Source organism: Pistacia vera, unplaced genomic scaffold, assembly GCF_008641045.1.
Source record: "Pistacia vera cultivar Batoury unplaced genomic scaffold, PisVer_v2 Contig1180, whole genome shotgun sequence".
NCBI lineage: Eukaryota > Viridiplantae > Streptophyta > Magnoliopsida > Sapindales > Anacardiaceae > Pistacia > Pistacia vera.
The window spans coordinates 335011-361841 of record NW_022195227.1 but is presented as its reverse complement, the minus strand read 5'-3'; the positions used below and the strand labels follow the sequence as shown (position 1 = coordinate 361841).

General features: G+C 35.6%; 5 protein-coding genes and 1 pseudogene across 7 annotated transcripts; 3 read left to right on the top strand and 3 right to left on the bottom strand.

Annotated features, from left to right (window-relative positions):
* The first annotated feature begins 1549 nt into the window (after positions 1-1549).
* Positions 1550-4804, top strand: LOC116110405 (annotated as a pseudogene).
* Positions 4805-4986: 182 nt separating this feature from the next.
* Positions 4987-7633, bottom strand: LOC116110445 (transcription and mRNA export factor ENY2-like). The gene is made up of 5 exons (XM_031396663.1): positions 7480-7633; positions 7215-7302; positions 7002-7096; positions 5701-5777; positions 4987-5458 (listed from the first exon to the last, which is right to left on the bottom strand). Coding segments are annotated over exons 1-5 (336 nt in total). The 5' UTR covers positions 7482-7633; the 3' UTR covers positions 4987-5384.
* Positions 7634-7878: 245 nt separating this feature from the next.
* LOC116110468 (protease HtpX) lies at positions 7879-12345 on the top strand. Of its 2 annotated transcripts, XM_031396687.1 has the most exons (9): positions 7891-8291; positions 8566-8623; positions 9554-9621; positions 10172-10351; positions 10672-10768; positions 11267-11376; positions 11480-11613; positions 11691-11887; positions 11991-12345. In XM_031396687.1, exons 1-8 carry the CDS (start codon positions 7983-7985, stop codon positions 11824-11826), a joined length of 1092 nt encoding a protein of 363 aa, XP_031252547.1. In that variant the 5' UTR covers positions 7891-7982; the 3' UTR covers positions 11827-11887; positions 11991-12345. The 2 variants fall into 2 exon arrangements, with proteins under 2 accessions (XP_031252553.1, XP_031252547.1); XM_031396693.1 differs by lacking the exon at positions 11991-12345 and having other exon boundaries at positions 7879-8291; positions 11478-11613; positions 11691-11832.
* A 56-nt stretch (positions 12346-12401) lies between these two features.
* Positions 12402-14221, bottom strand: LOC116110455. Of its 2 annotated transcripts, XM_031396677.1 has the most exons (4): positions 14140-14221; positions 14020-14051; positions 13533-13896; positions 12402-13123 (listed from the first exon to the last, which is right to left on the bottom strand). In XM_031396677.1, the coding sequence occupies exons 1-4, from the start codon at positions 14192-14194 to the stop codon at positions 12552-12554; spliced, it is 1023 nt and encodes a 340-aa protein (XP_031252537.1). In that variant the 5' UTR covers positions 14195-14221; the 3' UTR covers positions 12402-12551. The 2 variants fall into 2 exon arrangements, with proteins under 2 accessions (XP_031252537.1, XP_031252529.1); XM_031396669.1 differs by having other exon boundaries at positions 13533-14051; positions 14140-14202.
* A 1603-nt stretch (positions 14222-15824) lies between these two features.
* Positions 15825-17795, top strand: LOC116110225 (triacylglycerol lipase 2-like). Its single transcript, XM_031396442.1, has 9 exons — positions 15825-16004; positions 16109-16216; positions 16340-16480; positions 16564-16674; positions 16760-16903; positions 16994-17034; positions 17124-17206; positions 17295-17390; positions 17476-17795. The coding sequence occupies exons 1-9, from the start codon at positions 15825-15827 to the stop codon at positions 17793-17795; spliced, it is 1224 nt and encodes a 407-aa protein (XP_031252302.1).
* A 7746-nt stretch (positions 17796-25541) lies between these two features.
* LOC116110219 lies at positions 25542-26383 on the bottom strand. The gene is made up of 2 exons (XM_031396436.1): positions 26086-26383; positions 25542-25732 (listed from the first exon to the last, which is right to left on the bottom strand). Exons 1-2 carry the CDS (start codon positions 26381-26383, stop codon positions 25542-25544), a joined length of 489 nt encoding a protein of 162 aa, XP_031252296.1.
* Between the last annotated feature and the right edge of the window lie 448 nt (positions 26384-26831).

Below are 26831 nucleotides of genomic sequence, written 5' to 3'. Positions count from 1 at the left end.
ACCATTTTTAAGAATTGGGAAATTAGGATGACGGTGTCAGTGTTGAAGATAATAAAGTCTATGTCTTTGTGGGGGTGAATGGTGATATTTTGATTGATTGGTTTTAGAGAAGCATGAATTGTGTGACGTAAAGTTGTTGACATCAATTGATCAGACGGCACGGAGTCACTCTCTTGCCGACAACTCTATTTTTTGTCAACTTTTCTTCAGTAGTTTTACTTTTACAGTGTGACTTAAAGCTTGACCAACGTCACCAACCAAACCTTACAATCCCAATCGCATTTACAGTACGTGCATCTGTATAATATGTCTTGTACCGACAACTAAACTATTATTTTTGCCGGCTATACTTATTATTACGTTTATTTTTCTTAAAGGAAAAATATTCTCTTTTCATAAGAGAATCAGAAAAAAGAAAAAAAAGAAAAGAAAAAACAAACAAACAAACAATGATACTAAACATAAGACAAGATTCTCTATAATAATATTATAAACTTTATAATTATCCAAACTTAAGATATATAATCATTATTTATTAGATCATTCATTATTATACAAACTTAAGATGTATAATCATTATTTATTAAATATTTATTAGATCACTCAGATCAAGTAATCTTCAATTTGAAGTTCGAGTTATTATCTTATATAATAAATATTATATATCCAAATTAGGTTACGTTTTAATGTGTTTTCGTTAATATAATGACCAATTTGATTAGTCATGTAAATTATGAGTAATTCACTTATAATATATTACAAAAGTACAGTTGATATAGCCTTGTCTGTCCTAATATATTACAGTAGAACTTCTCTATAGTTATAATGCTAAGACCAATTAAATTTATTACTATAAAGATGTTATAATTTAATAAAAGTGTAGTTACAAGAATTATTGTTTTGATTTCTTATTTTATAATTCATGTTTTAGTAGTATTAAGATTTCAATTTATTATTTTAGTAGTATTAGGATAATACGGAAATATATATCAAAGAGTCACCGTAAAATTGAGCGATAAAATTCGACAACTTCACTACCCTAATCAAATAGATATTAATGTCTTTCTCAATGATCCAAATGAACAATAAGTCTTGTATGTTTTAACTGATGAAGAAATCATTATTTCAATTAGACAAGAAGAGAAAGAAGATAATTCTGAAGATGATAGTATGAAAATACAAAAAATTTCATGTTAAAAAGCTCTAAACATGTTTGATGCTAACTACTTATTATGTATCCACAAGATAAAAGATATAATAATAATTTTAAAACATAAATTATTGTTCCAAATAATTTTAGATAAATATTTTTTAAATTTGTAAAATCAAAATGTGTCCAACGGAAAAAAAAAAAAAAAAAAAATTTGGTAAACTCGTGGCGCGTAGGCATGAAATAAAATCACAAATTATAATTTTAATTCAAAATGGTGACATCAGGCCACAACCACGAAATAATAAAATTATAAAAAACAATTTCAAAATTTAAAAAACGAATCAGAATGGCAAAAGCCGCAATTACACAACTCTCGAATGGCATTCCCGGCATTACAAAGTATAAATACCATAAAAATCCTTACACAGTTTCTCTCTCTCCCTCTCTGTGCATTGTCTCGCAGTCGCAGGTGTCACAGTTTGGCAGAGATAGTAAAGGTGAACTCTTTCTCTCTCTCTGTCTTGGATCCCGAAATCGAGGGTTCTTTGTTTTCACTCAAATTCCACGTAATTTCTGCAGCTCAATCAAGCTCCTTCGTTTTCGCATTTTGGAACGGTTTTACTTGGTACTAGTTTGATGTTTCTGTACTAGTCTTTGTCTTTGTTAGATTCCTTGATTTTTGTTCAGCTTGTTACTCTCTCTGTTGTTGATTTTGTTGTTTTTGTGCTAAGGTAGTTTGCTTTTTGTGGTTTTCGTAAGTCGATTAGTTCATGCTAGACCTAAATTTGAAGAATTGTTTTTTTTTTTTTTAAGTCAAATTGAGTTAATATTTGATTTGTACTGTTTGGTTTATGAAAAAATCGTGGATTCAACAGATGTGAAGAGTATCGACTTAAATTAATAAGGTGGGCCGATCTGATTTAATATGTAAAGGATCATTTCTTGTCCTAAAGTTTGCTATCTTTTGGCTGAGCTTTGGTGTTGATGTCTTGTATTTTTCTGGTTAGAAATTGAATCCGATGGTGTTCTCCGCTTTCCTAGTATTTACTTGTTTGATTTTTTTTTTTTTTTAAGATTCTGTTCATTGAGGGTGTTGTAGTTTTACTTTAAAATTGATTGGGGAGCACTTCTTGAATACAATTTTATGCACTCTTATGACTTTTCTCTGTTATTTTGACCTGCAGACTTTGGAAAATGAAATACATAATAGAATTTCTCTCTTTGGTTTGTTATTGCCGTCTTTATTCCTGATGTTTGAATTGAATTTTCACCTAGTAGAACATATGGTTTCGTCTTTCCGTTTAGTAAGCCCTTTTATTATTAAGTTGTATTAATGACTAGATACTTAATTGATGTGGTTATTGTTATTTTGATCAGGCTTAGTTAGATAAATTTGGAGTTGCCATTTTTCGTTTCTGTACTTCACTTACTTGGTGCATAAACTTTGCATTGAACTATTTATTTAATATCTATTCTATGCTTTCCTTCTCATTCTTAAGATATATATACTGTATAAATAAGGTTTCTATCTTTGTGCTGTCATTTAGGGTTGTGCAAGATGGACAACATGCATGGCTTTTGGCAATTGGGTGATGAGCTTCGAGGACAATCGAAAACTACGGAGGATCAATCATGGGTAAGGCTGCCTCAAGGTTGGCTGACCAGACAAGATTGAAAGGGAACGCATGAATATCTTGATCTTTCAAAGGGCACAACAGAACTAAGGCCTAGGGATAAAATTATGTACCATGAAGATAACAATTATGAACACTTTAACTTAAACTTCAACATGCTGAATCTGGACTCCAAAGTTGCTGAAAATGTGAGCAAAAGTCCTTCAGGAATGGTATTTACAACATGAATGCAGTGTATCAGAAAAAACAGTGGCATAATATGGGAACCCTGATGGTTAACAAGTATAGTGGCAATAATCTGAGTGTCAAGAGGCCGACAACAATAGCAATAACAGCAATGATACAACAACAGTGCAGTTGACAAAAGTTCAAGACTTTGCCTGCCACAGAAACACTCCCACGAAATAGGTGCTTGGAGGATACATCTTTGTCTGTAACAATGATACAATGCAGGAAGACTTAAAGCGTCAGCTATTTGGTAATCATTGTTATCATTGTTACTTGTTTTACCTACCCATGTAAAGCGCACTTACATTTTTGCAACCAGTTCATAGGTAGAAAATTGATAATATTGATATTTGTTCATTGACTTAAAACTTAATAGGTATGTATTTATTGTTTTTGCTATGAGTCAAGTATTAAATGCCTTAATTGTTGTGATTATATATCAGCCCATGCAACATAACTTTCTGTAATCACCGTAATATGCATTCCCTATTAGACTTTAGTTCCTTTATTGATAGTATAATTCTCATGTATTGGTTATTTTTATGTTTTAGGTTTGCCTCCGATATACAGGGATTCAGTTCGAGCAATAACGCCAGGCTTACCTCTGTTTCTTTATAATTATACTACTCACCAATTGCATGGAATTTTTGAGGTTTTTTTTCCCTACTTCATTCCCTTTCATTTGATGGTAGCATTAAATTCGGAAATGATTAATATGATACGATGTAGTTATTAAAAAAAAAAAAAAAAAAAAAAAAAAAAAAGATGTACTGAACAAAATAGGACAAGTTTTAATATGGTCATGATTAGGCAAGTTGTGTATTTTTGTAATTTGGTCTTCTAATTTATTTTTTTGGTAACTTATATGTCTTGAACATTGTGTTTCCCAAATTGGTCTTGTATAGGCAGCAAGTTTTGGAGGTTCCAACATTGATCCGACGGCCTGGGAAGATAAAAAGTGTAAAGGAGAGTCAAGGTTTCCTGCTCAGGTAAAACTTGGGTTGATGATTTGTGGATTCCTTTATTCTGTATCAGTGGGGACTTTACTGACTGTAACCCTGCTTTCTCCTTTTTCCCTTCAAAAATAATAAATAGGTAAGGATCCGTGTTAGAAAACTATGCAAGGCATTGGAAGAAGATGCTTTTAGACCAGTCTTGCATCATTATGATGGCCCGAAGTTTCGTCTTGAGCTCTCAATTCCTGAGGTACAATCAAACTTTCATTTATTGCTATTCTCTCCACTCAATTTCTGTGTCATGTAAGCTTTGATAGACACTGACTTGCATCATCCAAGGGTCATGAAATTTTATGTGCTGGTTTTGCAGACTCTGGATCTGTTAGACCTTTGTGAACATGCGGGCACTGCATAAGCAAAATATATTAGCAGAAAATACAAATGTAATAGGCTGTGTGGTGGATGTAAGCTGCCTGCTTTTCTCCGATTTTCCTAAAGAGCGCAAGCTTGGGTTCTAGTCTGTGTTGTATGAATCTTCCTGGGAAAAGTAGGAAATGTTGTGTGAGGCAACTAAATAAATGTAATATTTGTGTCGCATGGAGGTACTTCTGAAGCATTTGCTTTATGTATTATGTGTATTATGTGGAATAGTGTTGTAGTCTTATAGACAGACTTGCAAGATGTTAAAAGAGAAGAATGAGGGACTCAAAAAGGTGAAGGCCCCGAACATCTCTATTCTGTGCATGTAAACTGTTGTTTCTACACTTGTCTTCTGCTTGTAATGTTAATTTGGATAAAATGGAGATCATTGTAACCTCGTGGAAATTCTAATCTTTTAACCTGTCTTTGACCTAACCTCTCGTGTAGCAAACAAAGCTACTGGGAAATTTAAAGGCCGTGTCATACCGCATCCGCATGTCATATTTGCCTGCAAGCTTTCAGGGTTTTACATTGATGCAAATTTCAAATTAATGAGCGAAAATATACAAGTAAAGAGGTAAAAATTTGACAGGACAAGAAAAATATTTCAATTATCAAATCATAATTATTCACAAGTATACACGGACACTCCAGGTTTCAATTTGAACATGACACAAAATAAGACCGGAGGCCGGACCAACTGGTAACTCAGACATTGGTAATTGAAATTCAATAGGAACACCAAAACCTGAACTTCAAGCCCTATGCAAATATCAATTCGACATGAAACCTGTCTTTTGTTTCATTATGCAACATTTGGGCTAACCTTCAAGCCGCTGCATTCTGCTATTCCATTATGAATGCAGCTTTCTCTATCCTTGGAGAAACCTGTGCTGTGGATGACGACTGTAAAATAAAAGATGACTTCAAACTGATTCAGTAAGATCTTTGTAACTCTATTACAACTTCACACTAGAAAATTTGTACTGACACTCAAAGAGCAGCTGATGCAAGAAATGTATGGATTCTTTGCAACAATTCAGCCTTTATCGCATCAGGTATACAAGCTGCATGAAAAGCAGTTGATTAGTTTCAGAGTTGATGAATGATATAGTAAACAACAAAAAAAGAACAGGTTCCACTACTTCACTTCATAAGATAAGAACTATTGCACCAATCATATCAAATTCAGGCAATTAAATTCCCTTTTATTGTTCATTGACAATTAGAAATTTAGCACATCAATTGCCTAACAAGTAACAAAGTCAAATTCCTTTCATTTTTCATTAAAATAAAAAAAAATTCTTACCTCTGCCCTTTGGTGTAATTACGTGTACAAGATCATCCACAGTAACATTATTTCTCCCTTTCTTCTTTATATATGCCCTACAAAGTCAAAGAGATTTTTGAGATGTTAACAAGACAAAATGAGGAACTTGATAAAAACAACTCAAATATATTGGATGTATAATGAGCAAAACATCCATGTTTGAGGGATGTAACCAAAACAAGTATACGATTTTAATAAAAAAACAACTTGCCAAGTAAAAGTGTTTCAAGCACAGTATGAATTCGGGTAAAGTTTCCTAGAACTACAGGAAGCACCTGAGTCGTCCTCAATCCTTCTATCATGTTCCCACAAAATGCCTGAAAAGCTATGTCCACAGTACTCTCATCCACCAACCACAAATTAGCTTTACACCATCTATAGCACACCTCAACAATTGCTGATGTATAGATAGATACACGTGTTCAATACTCTCAGCAACTGCATAATGGAGGTAAGGTGATTGGCAAACTCAATACATCTTACTCATGCTAATAGGTGACCGATGTCAGGTGAAATACCTAGGTGATGGTGTCAAATACGAAGAATATCAACTGAACTAGATGACATCCTCAGGGTATGATAAGGATCTGTTTCTCAGTTGTAACAAAAGGATCATGCTTCTCTCCCTGCCTAGCAATGTGATCAATATAATGTACATGACAGATTGATCTCTCAATTTCAACTGAAGAAATATCATAGTGCATGCCAGCATGACTCTCTTGATTTTAACTTCACAGGGATCCTTTTAAGAGAGGAAACACAAGGTAGCAAAATTTCACGGCACCATACTCTTTAAATAAAACGGTTGAAAGGAAAACACATAACCAGGTCGTAAGGAGTTCTTTAAATGAAAAGAGGACACATTTTAGTGCTACTCTTGGTCTGCCTAACCTAACCAAAGCCACAATAGTCGAGCTAGTAATTTCAGAGGGTAGATGGCTCCGTCATCCATCGCCAGGCCACAGAAAGCTTCTAATACATCTAATTCATTCATATATTCTCACTGGCCACAATATTCTACATGTTATCATCTAATAATCTACACCAACATCTTATGTTGAACATTGCTCCTACTTTTATCCATATTTGATAAAGAACTTGACAACCAAATAATTCAAAAAATGCTAAGGCTGCAACCATTCACTACACAAAAACAATAATAAGAAAACAAATCAATAATGATAAACTAGAAACCAAGGCAGTTAGATAAATCATTTTATTCAATACAAACAAAAATCATTTACTAATGATAGTAGCAGTGAAATCAAAGTAACTAAAACCTGCAAAGAGCTCGCATTTCATCTTTCCACCCACAATCTATAAGCCTTTCTCGCAGAAGTTCCATTAACCTCTCTTTTTCTCCACTCTCAATTAACTATGGATGAAAAAAATGATATCCACAATCAAAAAAAGAAGAAATATCACAATCCAAAATAATACTAATTACAAATTCTCAGTTAGTTATTGTAGCAAAAAGAAGGGAAAGAAACAACCTTAATGCCAATGATTTCTTGAAGGGAAGGCTCTTTTGATTGGTCCTCCACTGCATCTGGCGTGGGAGGTAGATTCACAGAATTTCTCCTTTTAATCGAGAAAAAAAGTTAAGATACAACATTTGTAAATGTAATTCTAAAATGTCGATTTCAAAATAACTGATTTCTTGGAAAAGCTAAGCTTTCACTTTCAAGTGACGGTATTTTCAATGAAACAGAGGAAAAAAAAGTTGAACGCGATTCAAGAAAATGAGAGAGTACTTACATGTGTTAATGGCTAAGCAAAGACAAAGCTAGAAAATCTCGAGCAATCACAGAGTGGTTTATCACAGAAGGAGGAGGAAGAAGAAGAAAGAGGGTAATTATCCAGAAACGGCGCCGTTTAGAAGGAATAATAGTTAAGAGCCGCTACGCTCCGTTTCGAATTTTTTTTAATGGGATGTGTCTAATTAATAGCTTAAAAAATGAGTAGATTTTTGTTAATAAACCAACAAACCTCCTTCATCTGTATATGCTAAATATATTTATATTTTAGTCAAGAGAATTTAATCTAAAAACATCCAACTCCTTGTAGATGTCATGGCCAAAACAAAAATTTGTTCCATTGATTAGAGATAATAAAAACCAAAGTCAGCCAATGGAAAACGAAATGGCGGTTAATAATTACCATAAGTACGGCTGTGGATAGAAAGCTTCATACGCACGAAGCCGAGGAAAATATCATACGAATTAACACAACACGACAATCTTAAAATACACAAACTATGCATGCACATTCATTTACTTGAACATCTTAGATTAAACCCAGTTCAGCTTCAGACTCAGCAAGAGTCCACTGCTTCGATGGCCTCCGTATCTCTCTCTTCCTCCTCTCTCTTCTTGTCTCGAAAACCGTTGACTCTGAATTTCAGTTATGGTGTTTCATCGGACAAACTGAGTTTTGGGTCGTTGAGTACGGGGAATTTTAAGTTTGGTACGATAAAGAATGGTCAAAGACTTTGTGTCTGTAGAGCTGCTTCTTCTGTTGTGTTTCGTGACCTTGATGCTGATGATTTTCGACACCCTCTGGATAAGCAGGTCTAATTCTATCTAATTTTAGCTTCTTTCTTTATTTATGGCTTGTGTTATGATGATTGGTTCTGTTTTTTTTTATTTTTTCCTACAAAATGTTTTCATTTCTGGCGATATGTGGGTTTTGTTTGTTTATTCAGGTTATAAACTTGAGTTTATGTTTATATGCATGGTTTGGTAGGTGAGGAAGAGATGAATGTTTACTGCCCTTCAATTTAAATTTGTATAATTCAGTGTGTGCAATATTAATTTCAGTGGTTTTCTGTTTTCTATTGAGCAGAACACGCTAATTTTGAGGGCAATTCCTGGATTAAGCGAAGTGGGAAAGGCTCTACTTGGTATTTCTTTTTTTTTTTTTAGCTCTATAATCAATTCAGCTTATGACTATTTTAGTGATCTTCATCTGATTGCATCATAGTATTTATAGATAATGATTGAAATAAAGTTTGTAAATTTTCATGATATACGATTTAGTGGAGTCCAGAAACTAAATTGATTAGTTTAATAATTGAAGTGNGTAAAGCAATATCAAAATACGATTCAAATTTTTGTTTGTATTGTTTTCATGATTTTTACTGCAACCAAACAAGGTTGTTGGGTATATTACCATCCTTCAATTTAAATTTGTATAATTCAGTGTGTGCAATATTAATTTCAGTGGTTTTCTGTTTTCTATTGAGCAGAACACGCTAATTTTGAGGGCAATTCCTGGATTAAGCGAAGTGGTAAAGGCTCTACTTGGTATTTCTTTTTTTTTTTTTAGCTCTATAATCAATTCAGCTTATGACTATTTTAGTGATCTTCATCTGATTGCATCATAGTATTTCTAGATAATGATTGAAATAAAGTTTGTAATTTTTCATGATATACGATTTAGTGGAGTCCAGAAACTAAATTGATTAGTTTAATAATTGAAGTGGTTAATATTTAGTGGGCATCGCTAGTTAAGGACATGGTTCAAAACTTCTTTATAATACCATCATCTGCTCATGAGTTCTCTTTAAATTTGGTACATGTATGATGTATGCGCTCTTCTGCCGGATGTAAGGATTTTAGGTTCTTATGTGCTGGAGACATTTTAAGCGTGATTTTGTTTTCTCCGACACATATGCATGATGGCACATCACACTAAAGTGTACACCTGATTTCTATTTGCTTTTTCCTACTTTAGTGGAGTTGTGGTTGGATTTTTTTTTTTTTTTTTTTTTCTGTCTTTTACTTTGGTGATGCTACAATATTGAGCAGTTTCTTTGAATTCGTTATTGCAGGTAGTGTGACAGAGCAAATCATGCTTCTAGAGAATATAGGAACTTCAGTTCTTGTTTCAAAAAACCAGGTTTATACTCATTCAACAATAGGTAGAAAGATATTTATATTGTTTGATCTATTTATAAAGTATCCCATAGAAAAGAAATGGTGATTGAAATTCCATACATTGACAAATATTCTTGCTTGAATTCATAAGAACACTCAAAAACTAGAGTTTCCCTATTTTTTGTTGCCTAGGTATGTAAAAAGTTAAGACACTGTAATTCTCCATTTTCTGGGACATGCATGTTCTATATTTTCTACCAGAATTCAGAAGAGATGACTGGCACATTCTATTCTCCCATATTTTTCATGTCATCCAGCATGGATGCTTAGCATTTTTTCATTTCCTAATCAGATTGTAAACTATACCTTTGTTCTATGTGCTGATGTTTTCTGATTAAATATATCATAGTAGTTATTTTTGGTTTGTTCTGATACTTATTTGTCAAAGTCTTCTGTTATTTACTGTTTTTTAAATTTATCATTTATGCAAATCAAATATGTCTTGGAAATTATAATCAACATGAATCAGCACATCTAATTTTAAAATTGTCATTTTTGTTTTGTTGCATCAGCTTCCTGAGCTTCATCAATTAATGACTGAGGCTGCTGAAATATTGAACATTGAGGCTCCTGATCTGTATGTCCGTCAGAGTCCGGTTCCAAATGCTTATACGTTAGCCATAAGTGGTAAAAAACCATTTGTTGTTATACATACTAGCCTTGTGGAGCTTCTAACTCGAAAGGAGTTACAGGTCTTTCCTTGTCTCTTTGTAACAATTTTGCATATAATTATTGAATTCTCTTGTTGTTAGTCATTTCTTGTAGAATCTTTGATGTTTGTTACTTTCTTCTCAGACGAGGCTCAGAAATGTAATTCTGGAAGTTGGATTCTGACTATATCTGCTAATTTGACTTTTGTGACTGTCATTTTTTTCTGTTTATCCTTGTCTTTTCACATATACCCATATGTAGATATATAGTCGAATAGAAATATAATTATTTCTTTATATATGTTTTGGCTTTTATATGAAGGATTGCTACTGACTTTTTTCCCGTTTGACTTAAAAAAAAGGCTGTGTTGGCACATGAGTTGGGTCATCTGAAATGCGACCATGGTGTTTGGCTCACTTTTGCCAATATTCTCACCCTTGGAGCGTATACTGTACCTGGTTGGTGTTTGTGCTCTTTTCTTTTTCTTTAGTTGAGGTTATGTGATTACATATGTAATCTACAGCCTTTTCTTCTTCTTCTTTTTTTGTTTTTTAATTCCATTAAAATAATGTTGAGCATATTGGGAATACTGAAAGGTTTATGTGAACTCTGAATTCAAAAAAGTTAACTGAGCTCCCAAATGATTGATTATAAGAGTCTTTGTAATGGCTTCATTGGATCATTACATGGTATATTCACACTATATTCTTTGATCATGCCATTTAATCCAATATGGTAAAGGTATTTTTATACGGAAGACAAGAGAGCCATTTGTATGTTTTATCCACCCATTTGTATGCATCCACTTTTCCCTGAAAACCATATTATTGTTATGCTTGCATGTTGCTGCATAATTGAGTGTGTCAGCTATAGGTCTTACTCATATAGTGCTTGGATTGTATATTTTCTCATTAACTTGTAGTCACTTGCTGTCTGAATACCTGTGTTGTTCACAGGACTTGGAGGGTTGATAGCTCAAAGTTTAGAAGAACAGTTATTCCGTTGGGTGCGTGCAGCAGAATTAACATGTGATCGTGCAGCCCTTCTTGTTGCACAAGACCCTAAGGTACACCAAATTGACATCTTAGAACCACATCAATCTTAATTAGCGTCTCTGATGCTTTCCTGTTAGTTTGCTCATCTGATTTTATTTGACCCTCCAACAAGAGGTGGTCATCTCTGTTCTAATGAAACTAGTGGGTGGCTGCCCGTCCCTGGCTGATCAACTAAATGTGGATGCATTTTTGGAGCAAGCTCGCTCTTATGACAAAGCTTCTTCAAGTCCGATGGGGTGGTACATAAGGTGAGCAACAGCATTAGCAGAGCTCCTAAAAGCTGGTTTTCTGTTTTGTCTTTGTTGACTAACTCTATCATGTTCAGAAATGCTCAAACAAGGCAACTCTCACATCCTCTGCCAGTTTTACGTGCCCGTGAAATTGATGAATGGTCAAGAAGTCTAGATTACAAGACTCTCCTGAAACGTGCAGTTCAAATGAATCCTGTACAAAATGTTTAGTATTGTGTTGGAGATGGTCAAAATCTGAAACAATATGATTAGGTTTTAGTTACATGGTTAGTTATGAATCAGAATTTTCCTGTATTCATGCCCCTATATTCGATGCATGCAAACTATATATACTACTTTCCTTTTGATTGGATTCTTTTGGGGTGCTTTTTCAGGTTTTCTCTTTGTCTTGCATATTTGATCTTTTCACTTTTCAAATTATCATCGAAAAGGAGCAGAGAAAATTGATGAGGACGGGAGGATCAGCTGCACATATATGTTCGAGTCTGGACCCTATATTTAGATAAACACTGTGAATTTAAGATGCGAAAAAGATTTTTGGGTCAACCTTGTATAAGCTTGAAAGATGTATAGTTATGAGAAGTTACTATCATACTTAATATTCTTAAAGAATCACACTCTTGTATAATTTATGTTCAATACTGTATATCAGTATATACTTTGAGTCCTAATATTTTATACTTGATGGAATCAAAGTGTCAACAGCTCCGGTTGCAGTATTATTTTCAAGGTTTCTGTATTGTAGAATGGTGTTTCAAGCATCTAGCTCACCATTTTGTGCGGTATTATACAACTTATTTACCTGCTCAGCTTTGTTTACTACTTGGGAGAAGCAAAAGATAAAAATTCTTGTTCTCAGATGTATTAAATAAATGATGCTTACAAGAGGCTATTAAACTTGGGACTTATAAAAGTGTAATACCTTCATTTCTTAATCACAGAACTACGGCCAGAACTAAAACATAAATTAAAATCTCCAACTTCAGTTGTGGTTTCAGCCCATGGGAGGCACGCAAGACTACTTCATCAATTATAGGGCCACAAAACACACCATCTTTGGTCTGGTTTGTGCTACCGCTGAGAAAACTGATTGGATTTGGACCGGAACCTGCTTTGAAAGGCACTGAGTACTTGACGGCTGACCTTGTACCTGAACTTTCAAGGGTAATATTTCGGACAACTGGTCCTGCTTGAACCCTTACCATAAGCTTTCTGTCGCATCCATCTCCGGCGTGTCCCGCTGTAAAATTCACATAGTATGAAGAACCCTCGGTAAGCATTACGTCTATTTGTATGCCAGTTGAAACTCCTGAGACAATCTCAATAGCAGCATTGCCTTCGGGTACAAAGAAGTGCTTGGAATCTATGTATTTGACTGTTCCTATCACAGTCCACTGCAGTAATGCAGACTGAACAGGACTTGGTGCTGATTCAAGTAAAATTCCCTCAGTAGAATTACTCAAGAAATCTGGGCCAACTTCAAAACCTCCGTTCAGCAATAGGTTACCTGTATATACGAACCATAATAGAGCAAGACTCCAGTATGTGAGAAATGGAATTTGTACTCCAGATTCTTTTTATATGTGATGAACAATTGAATTCTTAAAGGAACAAAAGTGGTCTGGAAATTTGTGTACTTGGACTAAAATCTGGCAACTGTTCGTAATGATACTTTTTAGTTTTCAACCGTCAACAAAGAATATTTATATAAAGATCTAGTATGGGTGGAAGCTTAATATTAATTTTGACTCTTATTTAATAGCTTAAACTTTTAAGTAATGCTATCAAAACAAAGGTTTTAAATTCAAGTCCTTACGTTTCAAATGGAATGAATCTGGAGATGAAATTTTTCACTGAAGTATAACAATGAATGAAAGTTTGGCCCCTATACTTTGCAAAGTTAGAAATTCACATACCATCAGCTTGAGCAAGTGCTGGGTCGGTTTTGAGAAACAGCATATCAATCATTGGCCAACATGTTGAATTAGCATCCGATTCTGTAGTTAGGCTTTCAATCACAAGATTAATAGGTTCACCCCGATCCCATCTACCCAAGTAGTGACCATAGCTTTCCCAGCTCTCCTTCCCATAATGCTGTTTCAAAGAGAAGACTCCTCTACTGTCAGGTGCTGACACTACTACATCTGCATTAGCTGAACAATTCTGACCACCAGGGACCAGTGTGAACGTAAGTAGATAGTTCATATTATCACCAGTGGCAATGAAAGTCTGGTTGATCTTCCCATCTTGTCCCAGTTGAATGGCATGCCCATTATCTGGCAATTTCACGACTTGATTGGCTGTTACATATCGGACTGTCCCTTCAAAAGTCCATCCAGGAATTGTGTTGTTTTCATTTAGTAGAACAAATGGGGTTGAGAAATTTGCTGCCAACTTTGGTGGTGGGGATTCAAAATCTGGATTCTGCAAAAGATCTGTGGTTCATAAAATAAAGAAATAAATATCAGTAAAAACTACAGAAAAAAGAGATTATTAGAGGATTGGAATTTATTACGATTTCACCTGCAGAAGTCAATCCTATGAAAAGAAGCTGGAGGAAAAACATTTCACCATGCATTTTGCTGCTGCGGAGAGAATAGAAACACATTCATTACATATGGGGTTATATTTATATAAACTTCATTTCATTTTGAGCGAGATTAAGGGATGCTGCACATGTTCAAACTTCAATTAAAGAGTCAACTTTGAATAACAGGATTCTGAATTAATATATGGGAAGTTTCCTGTTAGTAACCAAGGTTTACTGGCTCTTCTAATCATTCTATTTAAACATCTTAATTTAAGGTTCTATTATATGGGAACCACTTATAGTACCAAAAATAATGTTACTCTGTTATGACCATTGGATCATTGTCCTGATCATGATTTAACAGCTTAAGATGGAGTTACTGTCTGGTTCATAGATCCAGAAGTAATTGTAAAAGAATATTTGGATGCAAAACAGTCCAAAAATTCATTACTTATTAATTTAGTCCGAACCACGTTGACTTGGGGTGAGTTTATGAAAAAGATCATTTGAGCGTGGATTTGCTTTAGTTGGTGCGTTGACTTGCATTTGTCTGCTGGAAGAGAGAGAGTCATAATGGGACGGGGTTAACGTAACCACACATGACCAGTTATTTACATCAATATAATCATGGTAAATAATAATTATTTCCACATTAAAATTAAAATTTGAATACGCAATCTAGTTTAAAATTAACTTGAGTTTATAGATTTAGGAAGTAGTTTATTTTGTTCGGCCCATGAGTTTGTTAATAGCCGGGATGGCAAAATTCCTTGTGGGCTGTCCCTGCAAGCTTATGTATAAATAAATAATTAATAAAAATATTTATTTATTTTATCTTATGTATTTATATATCTATTTATCTAGATGAATTTCAGTATTTATTTATCTCTTTAAGTATTTATCTTATATGAATTGAAAGAAAATCCAGAAATCTTTTCTAATATTTTGAAAATTAGATAGTACTGCAATTTTTTTAAAAGAAAACTCTTTGCTTTCATTGCAATTACTGATAACTGCTTTTGAAGAAAACTACAACACTGTTTAATAGTATTTATCTTACATAAATATTTCCTTATTTATTTATTTTATCTAATGTATTTAGATATCTATTTATCTAGATGAATTTCAGTATTTATTTATCTTCCATTATTTATCACTTTAAGTATTTATCTTATATAAATTGAGAGAAAATCCAGAAAACTTCGTTAAGATAAATACTATTAGACAGTGTTGCAGTTTTCTTCAAAGAAAACTTTTTGCTTTCATTGCGACTACTGTAAATGTCTTTGAAGAAAACTACAACAGTGTCTAATAGTATTTATCTTATATAAATCTTCTTTATTTAAAATATTTTATTTTTTTAAATGAACCTAGACTCTTTTAAGTTTCTATTATTTTCTTTTAATAGTTTTCCAAGTTTTTTTTTAATTTCATATGAATCCTTCTTCTTTTTTATCTCTTATTTCTTAATTATCTCATTTTATTTTTTTTATTTAAAATCTTTATCTCCATCCTCGTTCATAACAGCTAAAGCTATAACTCATTTAGTTGGACTCATTTAGTTAATAATTCAATCCAAGATAGAAAAGGTGAACAAATAATCCCATATAAATGGAACGTTAATACTCAATTAACTATCAACACAAGGAATTAATTTTATAAGTGATCAAATATTATTATGGATCTTCATGGCCTGTTGAGCTTCTACTTTCTACTTCTTTTGGTGGCACAACCCCATCCAGGTAATGGCGCCTCTAGCCGTGGTTCAATATTTGGCCAACGACGAACGCCTGCTCAAGAGATTGGTACGTGCGCAACTACAGTGGTTAAACAAGGTTACCCGTGCCAGGAGTTCTACGTAAGAGCTTATCATAGTTTGAATTTTTAAATACTAATTAAAATAGTATTAATTAGCGAAATAAGTTTTATTTATACAACATTGGCATATTAATGTGGTTTCAGGTGACAACCAAAGATGTTTATATTCTTAATATGCAAAGAATTCCTGAAGGGCGCGTTGCCAATGGTGAGAAGAAGCAGCCAGTCTTGTTACAACACGGGATCTTTGCGGTACGTTCGTAAATTACTTATAAGACAATCAATAATATACTACCATTTAACTGTTGCATGCATTGTTTTATTTATTGTTAATTAGAGAGGTTTCGTTTTGTTGGATTAATGGTGTGTGTTCAGGATGGAATGACATGGTTTACAAATCAACCCCAACAAAATCTACCAATGATTTTGGCTGATAATGGGTTTGATGTTTGGATTGCTAACACTAGAGGAACTAGATTTAGCCGACGCCACGCCTTCCTTGATCCCAACACTAAGGTTTTATTTCTTCAACTCTTATTTTATTCTACTTTGAAATGTAAATGTTGATCATCTTCTCTAAATGAAAGTTTATATGACAGGAATACTGGGATTGGTCATGGGATGAACTGGCAGCCAATGATCTACCAGCTTTTGTTGATTTCATATACAGTCAAACATGCCTAAAAGTTCATTACGTGGGACATTCACTGGTAAGCACCATACAGACAAACATCAGTGTATTGAATTGAACTATAATTTGACTGCTAAATAATGTGCACCGTGCTAATTTAACAGGGAACTCTTACTGCTTTGGCATCTTTCTCTCAAGGGTTAGTGGTGGACAAGGTGAAATCAGCAGTCTTGTTAAGCCCCATAGCTTACCTGAGCCGCGTCAGATCTATTCTTCTCAATGTTGCTGCTAACACTTTTCTTGGAGAGGTCAGTGGAGTCATAAGAATTTCATTGTCAATGAGTATTTCAGACACAACACATGAATAAAATTGATGTTTCGTTCTCTTTTCTTAACAGGCTACTGGGTTGATTGGAATAGCAGAGTTCAAGCCAAAAGGGTAAGAATCAGTTTTAAGATATTTACAAACTTTGTTCCTAACATAAAAATGCTCAAAATTTTAATGGTTTGGTTCTCTGATCATATCAGGGATCCTGCTGTTGATAGTTTTCTCAGGTCAATTTGCACTTCTACTGGGCTTAACTGCAATGATTTAATAACATCACTTAGCGGTAATTTTCTGAGCTCTAATTGTTTGTTCTTGGGCAACAACGGTCTTTTTGTGAACTATTGTTTTAACTAAAATTTTCCCAATTGCAGGATTTAATTGTTGTCTCAATGCTTCAGCGATCAATAACTACCCAGAAAATGAGCCTCAATCAACATCAACAAAAAATCTGATACACCTCTCACAGAGTGAGTCTGTCATTCCTAACCTTAATATTGGCTGAAAAAATAAAGCTTGAACTATATGTAATTGTGGGGCAAAATGAAATTGCAGTTATTCGAACTAAGGTGATCGCAAAGTTTGATGGGCTTCTGCTGTATAATCTGAGGCGTTACGGAGCATTCAGACCACCTGTTTATAATGTGGCCAACCTTCCAAGAGACCTTCCTCTGTTTTTGGGCCATGGAGGCAATGATGCGATTTCTGATGTTGAAGATGTTCAATATTTAATTAGTATTCTGAAATATCATCTTGGAGATAACCTAAAATCTCTGTTTGTAAAAGATTACGGACACTTTGATTTCATTAGGGCTGTAAATGCCAAGGATCTTGTTTATAATGAAGTTGTAGACTTCTTTAAAAGTCAGAAGTAGTTGATCCCTGGAAGGTAGAGTTTTGTTTACATCCAACATGGATGCTTAGCATGTTTTTCATTTCCTAGTCAGATTGTAAACTAAACCTTTGTTCTATGTGCCGGTGTTTTCTAATTAAATATATCATAGTAGGTATTTTTGGTTTATTCTGATACTTGTCAAAATCTTCTGTTTTTTACATTTGTGCAAGTCAAATATGTCTTGGAAATTATAATCAACATTCCTGAGCTTCACCAGGTAATGACTGAGGCTGCTGAAATATTGAACATTGAGGCTCCTGATCTGTATGTCCGACAGAGTCCAGTTCCAAATGTTTATACATTAGCTATAAGTGGTAAAAAGCCATTTGTTGTTATACATACTGGCCTTGTGGAGCTTGTAACACAAAAGGAGTTACAGGTCTTTCCTTGTCTCTTTGTAACAATCTTGCATATAATTATTGAATTCTCTTGTTGTTAGTCATTTCCTTGTAGCATCTTTGATGTTTGTTACTTTGTTCTCAGACAAGGCTCATAGAAATGTAATTGGGGAAGTTGAATTCTGACTATATCTGTTATTTCTGTCATTTTTTCTGTTTGTCCTTGTCTTTTCAAATATACCCATATGTAGATATATAGTCGAACAGACATATAATTATTTCTTTATATATATTTTGGCTTTTAGATGAGGATTGCTACCGACTTTTTTTCCGTTTTGACTTAAAAAATAGGCTGTGTTGGCACATGAGTCGGGTCATCTGAAATGCGACCATGGTGTTTGGCTCACTTTTTCCAATATTTTCACCCTTGGAGAGTATACTGTACCCGGTTGGTGTTTGTGCTCTTTTACTTTTCTTTAGTTGAGGTTATTAAAATAATGTTGAGCATATTGGGAATACTGAAAGGGGTATGTGAACTCTGAATTCAAACAAGTTAACTGAGCTCCCAGACGATTGATTATAAGAGTCTTTGTAATGGCTTCATTGGATCATTACATTGTACATACACATTACACACTATATTCTTTTATCATGGGATTAATCCAATATGGTAAAGGTGTTTTTATACTGAAGACAAGAGAGCCATATGTATGTTTTATCCACCCATTTGTTTGCATCCACTTTTTATACTGAAGGCATTACTTTTATGCTTGCAGGTTGCTGCATAACTCGGTATGTCAGTTATAGGTCTTACTCTTATAGTACTTGAATTGTATGTTTACTCATTAACTTGCAGTGGATTGTATATTTACTCATTAACTTGCAGTCATTTACTGTCTGAATACAAGGCAACTCTCACATCCCCTGCCTGTTTTACGTGCCTGTGAAGTTGATGAATGGTCAAGAAGTCCAGATTACAGGACTTTCCTGAAACGTGCAGTACAGATGAATCCTGTACAAAATGTTTAGTATTGTGCTGGAGATGGTCAAAATTTGAAACAATATGATTACGTTTTAGTTACATGGTTAGTTACGAATCAGAATTTTCCCGTATTCCTGCCCCTATATTCGATGCATGCAAACTATATATACTGCTTTCCTTTTGATTGAATTTTTTTGGGGTGCTTTATCAGGTTTTCTCTTTGTCTTGCATATTTGATCTTTTCACTTTTCAAATTATCATCGAAAAGAAGCAGAGAAGGGAGGATCAATTACACATATACGTTCCAGTCTGGACCCTATATTTAGATAAACAATGTGAATTTAATATGCCCGAATGATTTTTGGGTCAATCTTGTACAAGCATGAAAGATGTATAGTTATGAGAAGTTACCATCATACTTAATATTCTTAAAGAATCACACTCTTGTATAATTTATGTTCAATACTGTATATCAATATATACTTGGAGTCCTAATATTTATTCTCGGTGGAATAAAAAATGTCAACAGCTCCGGTTGCAGTATTAGTTTCAAGGTTTCTGTATTTTAGCATGGTGTTTCAAGCATCTAGCTCACCATTTTGTGCGGTATTATACAACTTATTTACGAGTTACAAGAGGCTACTAAACTTGGGACTTACAAAAGCGTACTACCATCATTTCTTAATCACAGAACTGTTGGTTTAGAGAGTGAGCTGGAGAGTGTAAAATGAGAGTGTTTTTGCAATGGAAAGAGACGGTATGAACCTGAAAATTGTACTCTATTTCATTCACTGAACATGGAATAAATTCATACAAAACAGCCCACTGTTTTACCTAAAGCAAACTACTGCAGTGGATTATAATATTACATTTAAATTTGAATAAAAACATATACCAAAACATGTCTTAGTCCCAACTAAACATGGCATACAAAAGTAACTTGTCTGTGCCAAATATCTGCTGCATCAACTATTGCAGCCTAACCAAAACAGAACAGTTGGCGCCAAAATGTTGTTTGAACCTTCAGCCGAATTTTGTTCCATTTCCAGCAGGTTATCACCAACTTCATCACTCCTCCTTGATAATCTTGCTGGAAACACCAAGTCTAAGTCTTAAATTCTCAAACTTGGTTTTAGGTAAAGCCTTGGTCATGACATCAGCTATTTGTTCTTCACCTCTGCAGTGGATTAATTTCACTTCTCCATTACTCACTCCCTTTCTCACAGCATGGAATTTGATTTTGATATGCTTGGTTCTGCCGTGTAAGATGAGATTCTTTGCCATTGCAACAGCCGACTGATTGTCACAGAATATTACAGTTGGTTCCTTCTGAGTTTGCCTCAAATCCTGCAGAATTTTCCTAAGCCATATAGCCTGGTTTACAGCAGCAGCAACAGAAATGTATTCTGCTTCTGCTGTGGACTGAGCAATGGTGTCTTGCTTCTTGGAAAGCCAACATATGGCTCCTGAGTTTAAGAAGAAAACATAACCTGAAGTACTTCTCATATCATCAATGCATCCAACCCAATCTGTCTAAGTACCCAATAAGTTGCAGGTTTTCAATCTTCTTAAACCATACACCAAGTTCAGCACTTCCCTTGACATACCTCAGCACCCTCTTGGCTGCCTTGAGATGGATTTCACTCGGGCTGGTCATGAATCTGGAGAGAATACTTGTTGCAAACATTAAGTCTGGTCTGGTGGCAGTCAAATACAGTAGGCACCCAATCAGACTTCTATACATTTTCTCATCAATTTTATAGCCCCATCATCTTTGCTCAGCTTCAAATTTGCAACCAGAGGAGTGTCCACTGGTTTGCACCTGTCCATATCAAACTTATGTAGAATTTCATTGGCAAATTTCCTTTGGCTAACAAATATCCCATGCTGACTTTGGTGGATCTCCATTCCAAGAAAATAGGACATTTCCCCAAGGTCAATCATTTCAAATTCATTGTGCATGGCCATCTTAAACTTCTCTAGCTGAATTGAGCTGCTTCCCATGATGAGTAAGTCATCAACATACAATGACACTATAGTGAATTCCCCTTCCAACCTTCTCACATATAGTGTATGTTCATTTGGACTCCTTACATATCCCAAGCTAACCAAATGATCATTGATCCTACTATACCAGGCTCTAGGAGCCTGTTTTAGCCCATATAGTGCCTTCCTCAAAAAATAGACTTTGTTCTCCTGCCCCTTCACTTCATATCCCTCCGATTGCTCCACATAAATTTCCTCATTGAGCCAACAATTTAGGAAAGCAGAATTGACATCTAGTTGATAGATTCTCCACTCAAATTGGGCTGCCAAGGCAAGGGAAAGCCTAATTGTGTCATGTCTGGCCACGGGTGCAAATGTATCCGAGAAGTCTACTCCAAATTGTTAAGCAAACCCCTTGACAACCAACCTTGCTTTATGTTTATACACTGATCCATTAGGTTTCAGCTTCTTTTTGTAAATCCATTTGACTTGAATTACCCTTCTGGTTGCTGGTCTATCTACCAATTCCTAGGTGCCATTCTTTTCAATCATCTTTATATCCTCCTCCATTGCATTCCTCCATACCTCTGACTTAGTAGCCTTCTTGTAGCTTGTAGGTTCAAGTAAGGTTGCATTACACCTCTCATAAACCTCTGCCAGAGTCTTTGTACCCCGAACTAGAAAATCATCATCAAAATTTTCCTCTTTTGGATCATTATGTCTGCTTGCTGCTGTATCTATCAACTGCCCTCTTGAGTCTTCTTCAACCTCATTTTTCTCCCAGTTCCATAACCCACTTTCATCTACCTTCACATCTCTAGTGATGTGAATTTTCTTGGTTGTTGGAACATAGACTCTATAAGCTTTGGACTATTCACTATAGCCTATAAAGATCTTTGTCATGGCTTTGCCATCTAATTTGCTTCTTTTGACTACTGGAATGAGTGCATAGCATACACTCCCAAAAAATTTCAGATTTCCAACCAAAGGCTTCACTCTATACTAGGCCTCATAGGGTGTTTGATTAGTTAAGGCCTTAGTGGGGAGTCTATTAAGCAAATAGACCCCTGTGTTTGCTGCCTCTGCCCAAAAAGACTTGGGCAGCTTCTTTTCAGCAACCATGCACCTGGCCATCTCCATAACAATGTTATTCTTCCTCTCACTGACTCCATTCTGCTGTGGAGTATAGTGACTACTGAACTGGTGCACAATTCGAGCTTGCTTGCAGATTGTTTCAAACTCAGTGGAGGTGTACTCACTCCCATTGTCACTTCTGACAGTTTTGATGCTAAGTCCGGTTTGGTTTTCAACTTGCAGCTTAAATTTTTCAAACGCAACTGCAACTGCAACTTCACTTTTGTGTTTCCAAAAGTAAACCCAGCACATCCAGGACTAGTCATCAATGAATAAAACAAAGTATTTGCTCCCATTTAGTGATGGTGTCTGCATAGGTCCACACATATCTGTGTGGATAAGCTAGAGCTTCTTAGCAGCTTTCCAGGCTTTGTTTGCAGGGAATGGTTGTCTATTCATTTTGCCAAGCTAACAGGTAGCACATATAGCCTTGGTCTCTACAATTTCTGGCAGATTGCAGACCAATTCTTTGGTCTAAATTTCCCTAAGACCATGATAGTTGAAATGGCCTAATCTTTTGTGCCATAATTCTGACTCATTCACACTAGCAGTATAAGCTTTAGGTTCTGATTTTTTTAGCCTAATAGGGAAGCTTTTTCCCATCATTCTAACCCTCATTAACTCACTGCCTTCACTGTCCAGGATTGTGCAAAACTGATCCTAGAAGTACAAGGCATACTTCCTTTCTAGCATTTGTCTTACACTAAGCAAATTATGGCTTATATCAGGCACATACAAAACGTTAGGGATTAGTTTAATACCTGAGCTTGTTTGCACAGCAATGTCTCCTCTTCCTTTGACAGCTACAAACTCCTCATTTCCAACTTTAATTTTGGAGTGGTATGACTTGTCCAAGTTGACAAAATCCCCCAGGTTTGCTGTCATATGATTAGTGCAGCCACTATCTATTAGTCATGCATCATTGTAAGCTTGAACTGCACAACATGAAGCCACAAACAATTGCTCAGAATCTGAATTTGGCTGCTGATCCTCAACAATTTGTGCTTGCTGTGTTGGTTGGTTTGGCTTGTTCTTGCACACTTTTTCAATATGGCCATATTGCTTGCATGCACTACATTGGATATTAGGTCTGAACCAGTACCTTTTTTCAGCGTGACCCTTCTTCTTGTAGTGAGAGCGCGGTGGAAACCTCTCATTCCACTTGGCTTGCTCCACTAGTTGGCTATTTTCTCTTTCCATTTCTTATCTCCAGCAGGCCTTTTGCTTCCTCCTTGACCAGGTTTGCCTTTAAGTCTTGCCACCATTGCACCCTCACTTGAATCCTCTTGCCTCAACAATCTCCTTTGCTCTTGAGCTTGCAAAGCATACACCAATTCGGTGAGAGTAATTTGTGACAAATCCTTAGAATCCTCAAGTGAAGAAATCTTAAATTCAAACCTCTCGGGTAGACTAACTAGGACTTTCTCACTATCCTTTTATCTGTCATTTCCTCTCCCATCAACTTGATTTTATTCACCACATTCATCAACCTATCTACATAATCCTTCACTGATTCTGACTCTTGCATCTTTAGCATTTCAAACTCCCTCCTTAAGTTCAATATATGCATGTTTCTTATTGTATCACTGCCACCAAACTCCTCCTTGAGTTTATCCCATGCTTCCTTGGCTGTCTCATATGCCATGATTCTTGTAAACACTTGTTCAGTCACTACTGCATGGATATGTGACAAAGCTCTAGGAGCCTTGGTAGCTTCCTCATCATGCAGCCTGATCTGATTGGTTTGGCCCTAATGCTGGTGCTGTCTATCCTCTTCAACATACTGCCATAAACCTTGTCCCCTCAGAACGGTTTTCATTTTGACAGCCCATATATGGTATTGATCACCGTTGAAGGTTGGAGGAGTAAGGGAGGCTGTGTGCTATGCCATTGAATCGGGTTGTGTGGAGTTTGACAGGTGGTTACACCGTAATAGAGGCTGAGAAAATTGGTGAGAAGAGATGAGTTTATCAAGGCCTTAAGATCAGCTAAGCTCTGATACCAATTGTTGGTTTAGAGAGTGTAAAATGATAGTGTTTTTGCAATGGAAAGAGACGGTATGAACCTGAAAATTGTACTCTATTTCATTCACTGAACATGGAATAAATTTATACAAAACAGCCCACTGTTTTACCTAAAGCAAACTATTGCAGTGAATTATAATATTACATTTAAATTTGAATAAAAACATATACCAAAACATGTCTTAATCCCAACTAAACATGGCATACAAAAGTAACTTGTCTGTGCCAAATATCTGCTGCATCAACTACTGCAACCTAACCAAAACAGAACAGTTGGTGCCAAAATGTTGTTTGAACCTTCAGCCGAATTTTGTTCCATTTCCAGCATGTTATCACCAACTTCATCAAGAACTACGGCCAGAACTAAAACATAAATTAAAATCTTCAACTTCAGTTGTAGTTTCGGCCCATGAGAGGCACACAAGACTACCTCATCAATTATAGGGCCACCAAACACACCATCTTTCGTCTGGTTTGTGCTTTTGCTGAGAAAACTGATTGGATTTTGTTATGCCTGAAAAATATAGGGCTAACGTAAGGTCTAGTAAGCGTGCAGAAGTCAGAACATGGGTACACCCGCAGCCTACTTCTGTCAGAATAGTGGGTGCGCGCCAGACCAGCCAGTAGTTGTGGTGATCCCACTTTTCCAATCCCTGCACCAGATCGCGCAAATCACTCTAGAAGGTGGGCAATGTGACATAAAGAAGGATTTGCACGCCTAATCTCACCAACTCACAGATTCAGTAATCATTAGCCCAATGTATCCCATTATAAATTGAGAGCCCCTCTCCCATTCAAGGGATTCGCTCATTTTTACTCTTGATTAGCTACTCTCTCTCTCTAATTTATGGCATTTACTCACTTGTACTATCATCTGCAAGTCAGTCAGCTAATGCGACCTGACCCCTATCATTAATAAAATAACAGTGGACGTAGGACTTGCTTCCTTAGCATCCGAATCACTTTAAAAACAATTTTCTCATTATATTTATTCTCTTTTTCTTGCATTCACCTGTGTCTTCTGAGCCAGCTCAGCATTTCACACGTGCGTTTCGTTGATGTAAAAATCACGCATCAACAGATTTGGATCGGAACCTGCTTTGAAAGGCGCTGAGTACTTGAAGGTTGATCCTTTACCTGAACTTTGAAGGGTAATATTTCGGACAACTGGTCCTGCTTGAACCCTTATCATAAGCTTTCCGTCGCATCCATCTCTGGCGTCTCCCACTGTAAAGGGTAATATTTTGGACAGCTAGTCCTGCTTAAACCCTCACTATGAGCTTTCCCTCGCATCCATCTCTTTCGTCTCCCACTGTAAAATCCAAGTAGTATGAAGAACCCTCAGTGAGCATTACGTCTATTTGTATGCCAGTTGAAACTCCTGAGACAAGCTCAATTGTAGCATTGCCTTTGTGGACAAAGAAATGCATGGAGTTGATGTATTTGACAGTTCCTATCACAGTCCAATTTTTGTAATGCAGACTGATCAGAATTTCGTTCTGATTCAAGCAAAATTCCTTCAATAGAATCACTCAGGAAATCTGACCCAGCTTCAAAACCTTCATTCAGCAAGAGGTTATCCGTGTATCTAAATCATAATTGAGAGCAAGACTTTAGTATGTGAGAAATGGAATTTATTTTGCAGAATGTCATGTATATATGATTTACAATTGAATTCATAAGCAAATAAGTTAATCTACTTAAATTTCCGGGAAGGTTCTGAAATGATCTTTACTATCAGACCCCATTATTCACTCCACACTCAAAATTAAATTTATTAAAAGTTAGTGCTAGAAATACACTTACCAATGGCTTTAACAAGTGTTTCGACGGTTTTGAGAAGCGGCATATCAATCACTGGCCAACATATTGAATTGGCATCAGATTGGTTAGTTAGGCTTAGAATCACAAGATCAATTGGCTCAGCCTGATCCCATCTACCCAGATAGAGAGCATAGCTCTCCCAGCTCTCATTTCCATAATGTTGCTTCAAAGAGAAGACTCCGCCACTGTCAAGTGACTCGGGTCCAAACACTAGTGCATCAGCATTAGCTAAACAATTCTCACCTCCTGGAACCAGTATGAATGTAAGTAAATAGTTCATGTTATCACCATTAGCGATGAAAGTCTGGTTGATTTTCCTATCTTGACCCAGTTGTATGGCGTGTCCATTATCTGGCAATTTCATGATTTGGCATCTTTCTAATTTAACAGGGAACTCTTACTGCTTTGGCATCTTTCTATCAAGGGTTAGTGGTGGACAAGGTGAAATCAGCAGTCTTCTTAAGCCCCATGGCTTACATGAGCCGCATCCAATCTATTCTTCTCAATGTTGCTGCTAACACTTTTCTCGGAGAGGTCAGTGGAGTTATAAGAATTTCATTGTCAATGATTACTTCAGACACAACACATTAATAAAATTGATGTTTCGTTTTCTTAACAGGCCGTTGGGTTGATTGGAATAGCAGAGTTTAACCCAAAAGGGTAAGAATCAGTTTTAAGATATTTATAAGAATCAGTTTTAAGATATTTATAAACTTTGTTCCTAATAT

What these genes read in the sequence shown, in the direction of transcription:
- LOC116110445 (XM_031396663.1), bottom strand. An exon ending in AAGAAATCATTGGCATTAAG is followed by an intron (nt 7,097 to 7,214) that starts GTTGTTTCTTTC and finishes TTTCATCCATAG; the next exon opens with TTAATTGAGAGTGGAGAAAA. An exon ending in AATTACACCAAAGGGCAGAG is followed by an intron (nt 5,459 to 5,700) that starts GTAAGAATTTTT and finishes CTTTTCATGCAG; the next exon opens with CTTGTATACCTGATGCGATA.
- LOC116110468 (XM_031396687.1), top strand. Translation starts at nt 7,983, where the DNA reads ATGCACATTCATTTACTTGAACATCTTAGATTAAACCCAGTTCAGCTT. An exon ending in GACACCCTCTGGATAAGCAG is followed by an intron (nt 8,292 to 8,565) that starts GTCTAATTCTAT and finishes TCTATTGAGCAG; the next exon opens with AACACGCTAATTTTGAGGGC. An exon ending in TTCTTGTTTCAAAAAACCAG is followed by an intron (nt 9,622 to 10,171) that starts GTTTATACTCAT and finishes TTGTTGCATCAG; the next exon opens with CTTCCTGAGCTTCATCAATT.
- LOC116110455 (XM_031396669.1), bottom strand. Translation starts at nt 14,194, where the DNA reads ATGCATGGTGAAATGTTTTTCCTCCAGCTTCTTTTCATAGGATTGACT. An exon ending in CATAGGATTGACTTCTGCAG is followed by an intron (nt 14,052 to 14,139) that starts GTGAAATCGTAA and finishes TATGAACCACAG; the next exon opens with ATCTTTTGCAGAATCCAGAT. An exon ending in AGCACTTGCTCAAGCTGATG is followed by an intron (nt 13,124 to 13,532) that starts GTATGTGAATTT and finishes TCGTATATACAG; the next exon opens with GTAACCTATTGCTGAACGGA.
- LOC116110225 (XM_031396442.1), top strand. Translation starts at nt 15,825, where the DNA reads ATGGATCTTCATGGCCTGTTGAGCTTCTACTTTCTACTTCTTTTGGTG. An exon ending in ACCCGTGCCAGGAGTTCTAC is followed by an intron (nt 16,005 to 16,108) that starts GTAAGAGCTTAT and finishes ATGTGGTTTCAG; the next exon opens with GTGACAACCAAAGATGTTTA. An exon ending in ATTACGTGGGACATTCACTG is followed by an intron (nt 16,675 to 16,759) that starts GTAAGCACCATA and finishes CTAATTTAACAG; the next exon opens with GGAACTCTTACTGCTTTGGC.
- LOC116110219 (XM_031396436.1), bottom strand. Translation starts at nt 26,383, where the DNA reads ATGAACTATTTACTTACATTCATACTGGTTCCAGGAGGTGAGAATTGT. An exon ending in AACACTTGTTAAAGCCATTG is followed by an intron (nt 25,733 to 26,085) that starts GTAAGTGTATTT and finishes GGACTGTGATAG; the next exon opens with GAACTGTCAAATACATCAAC.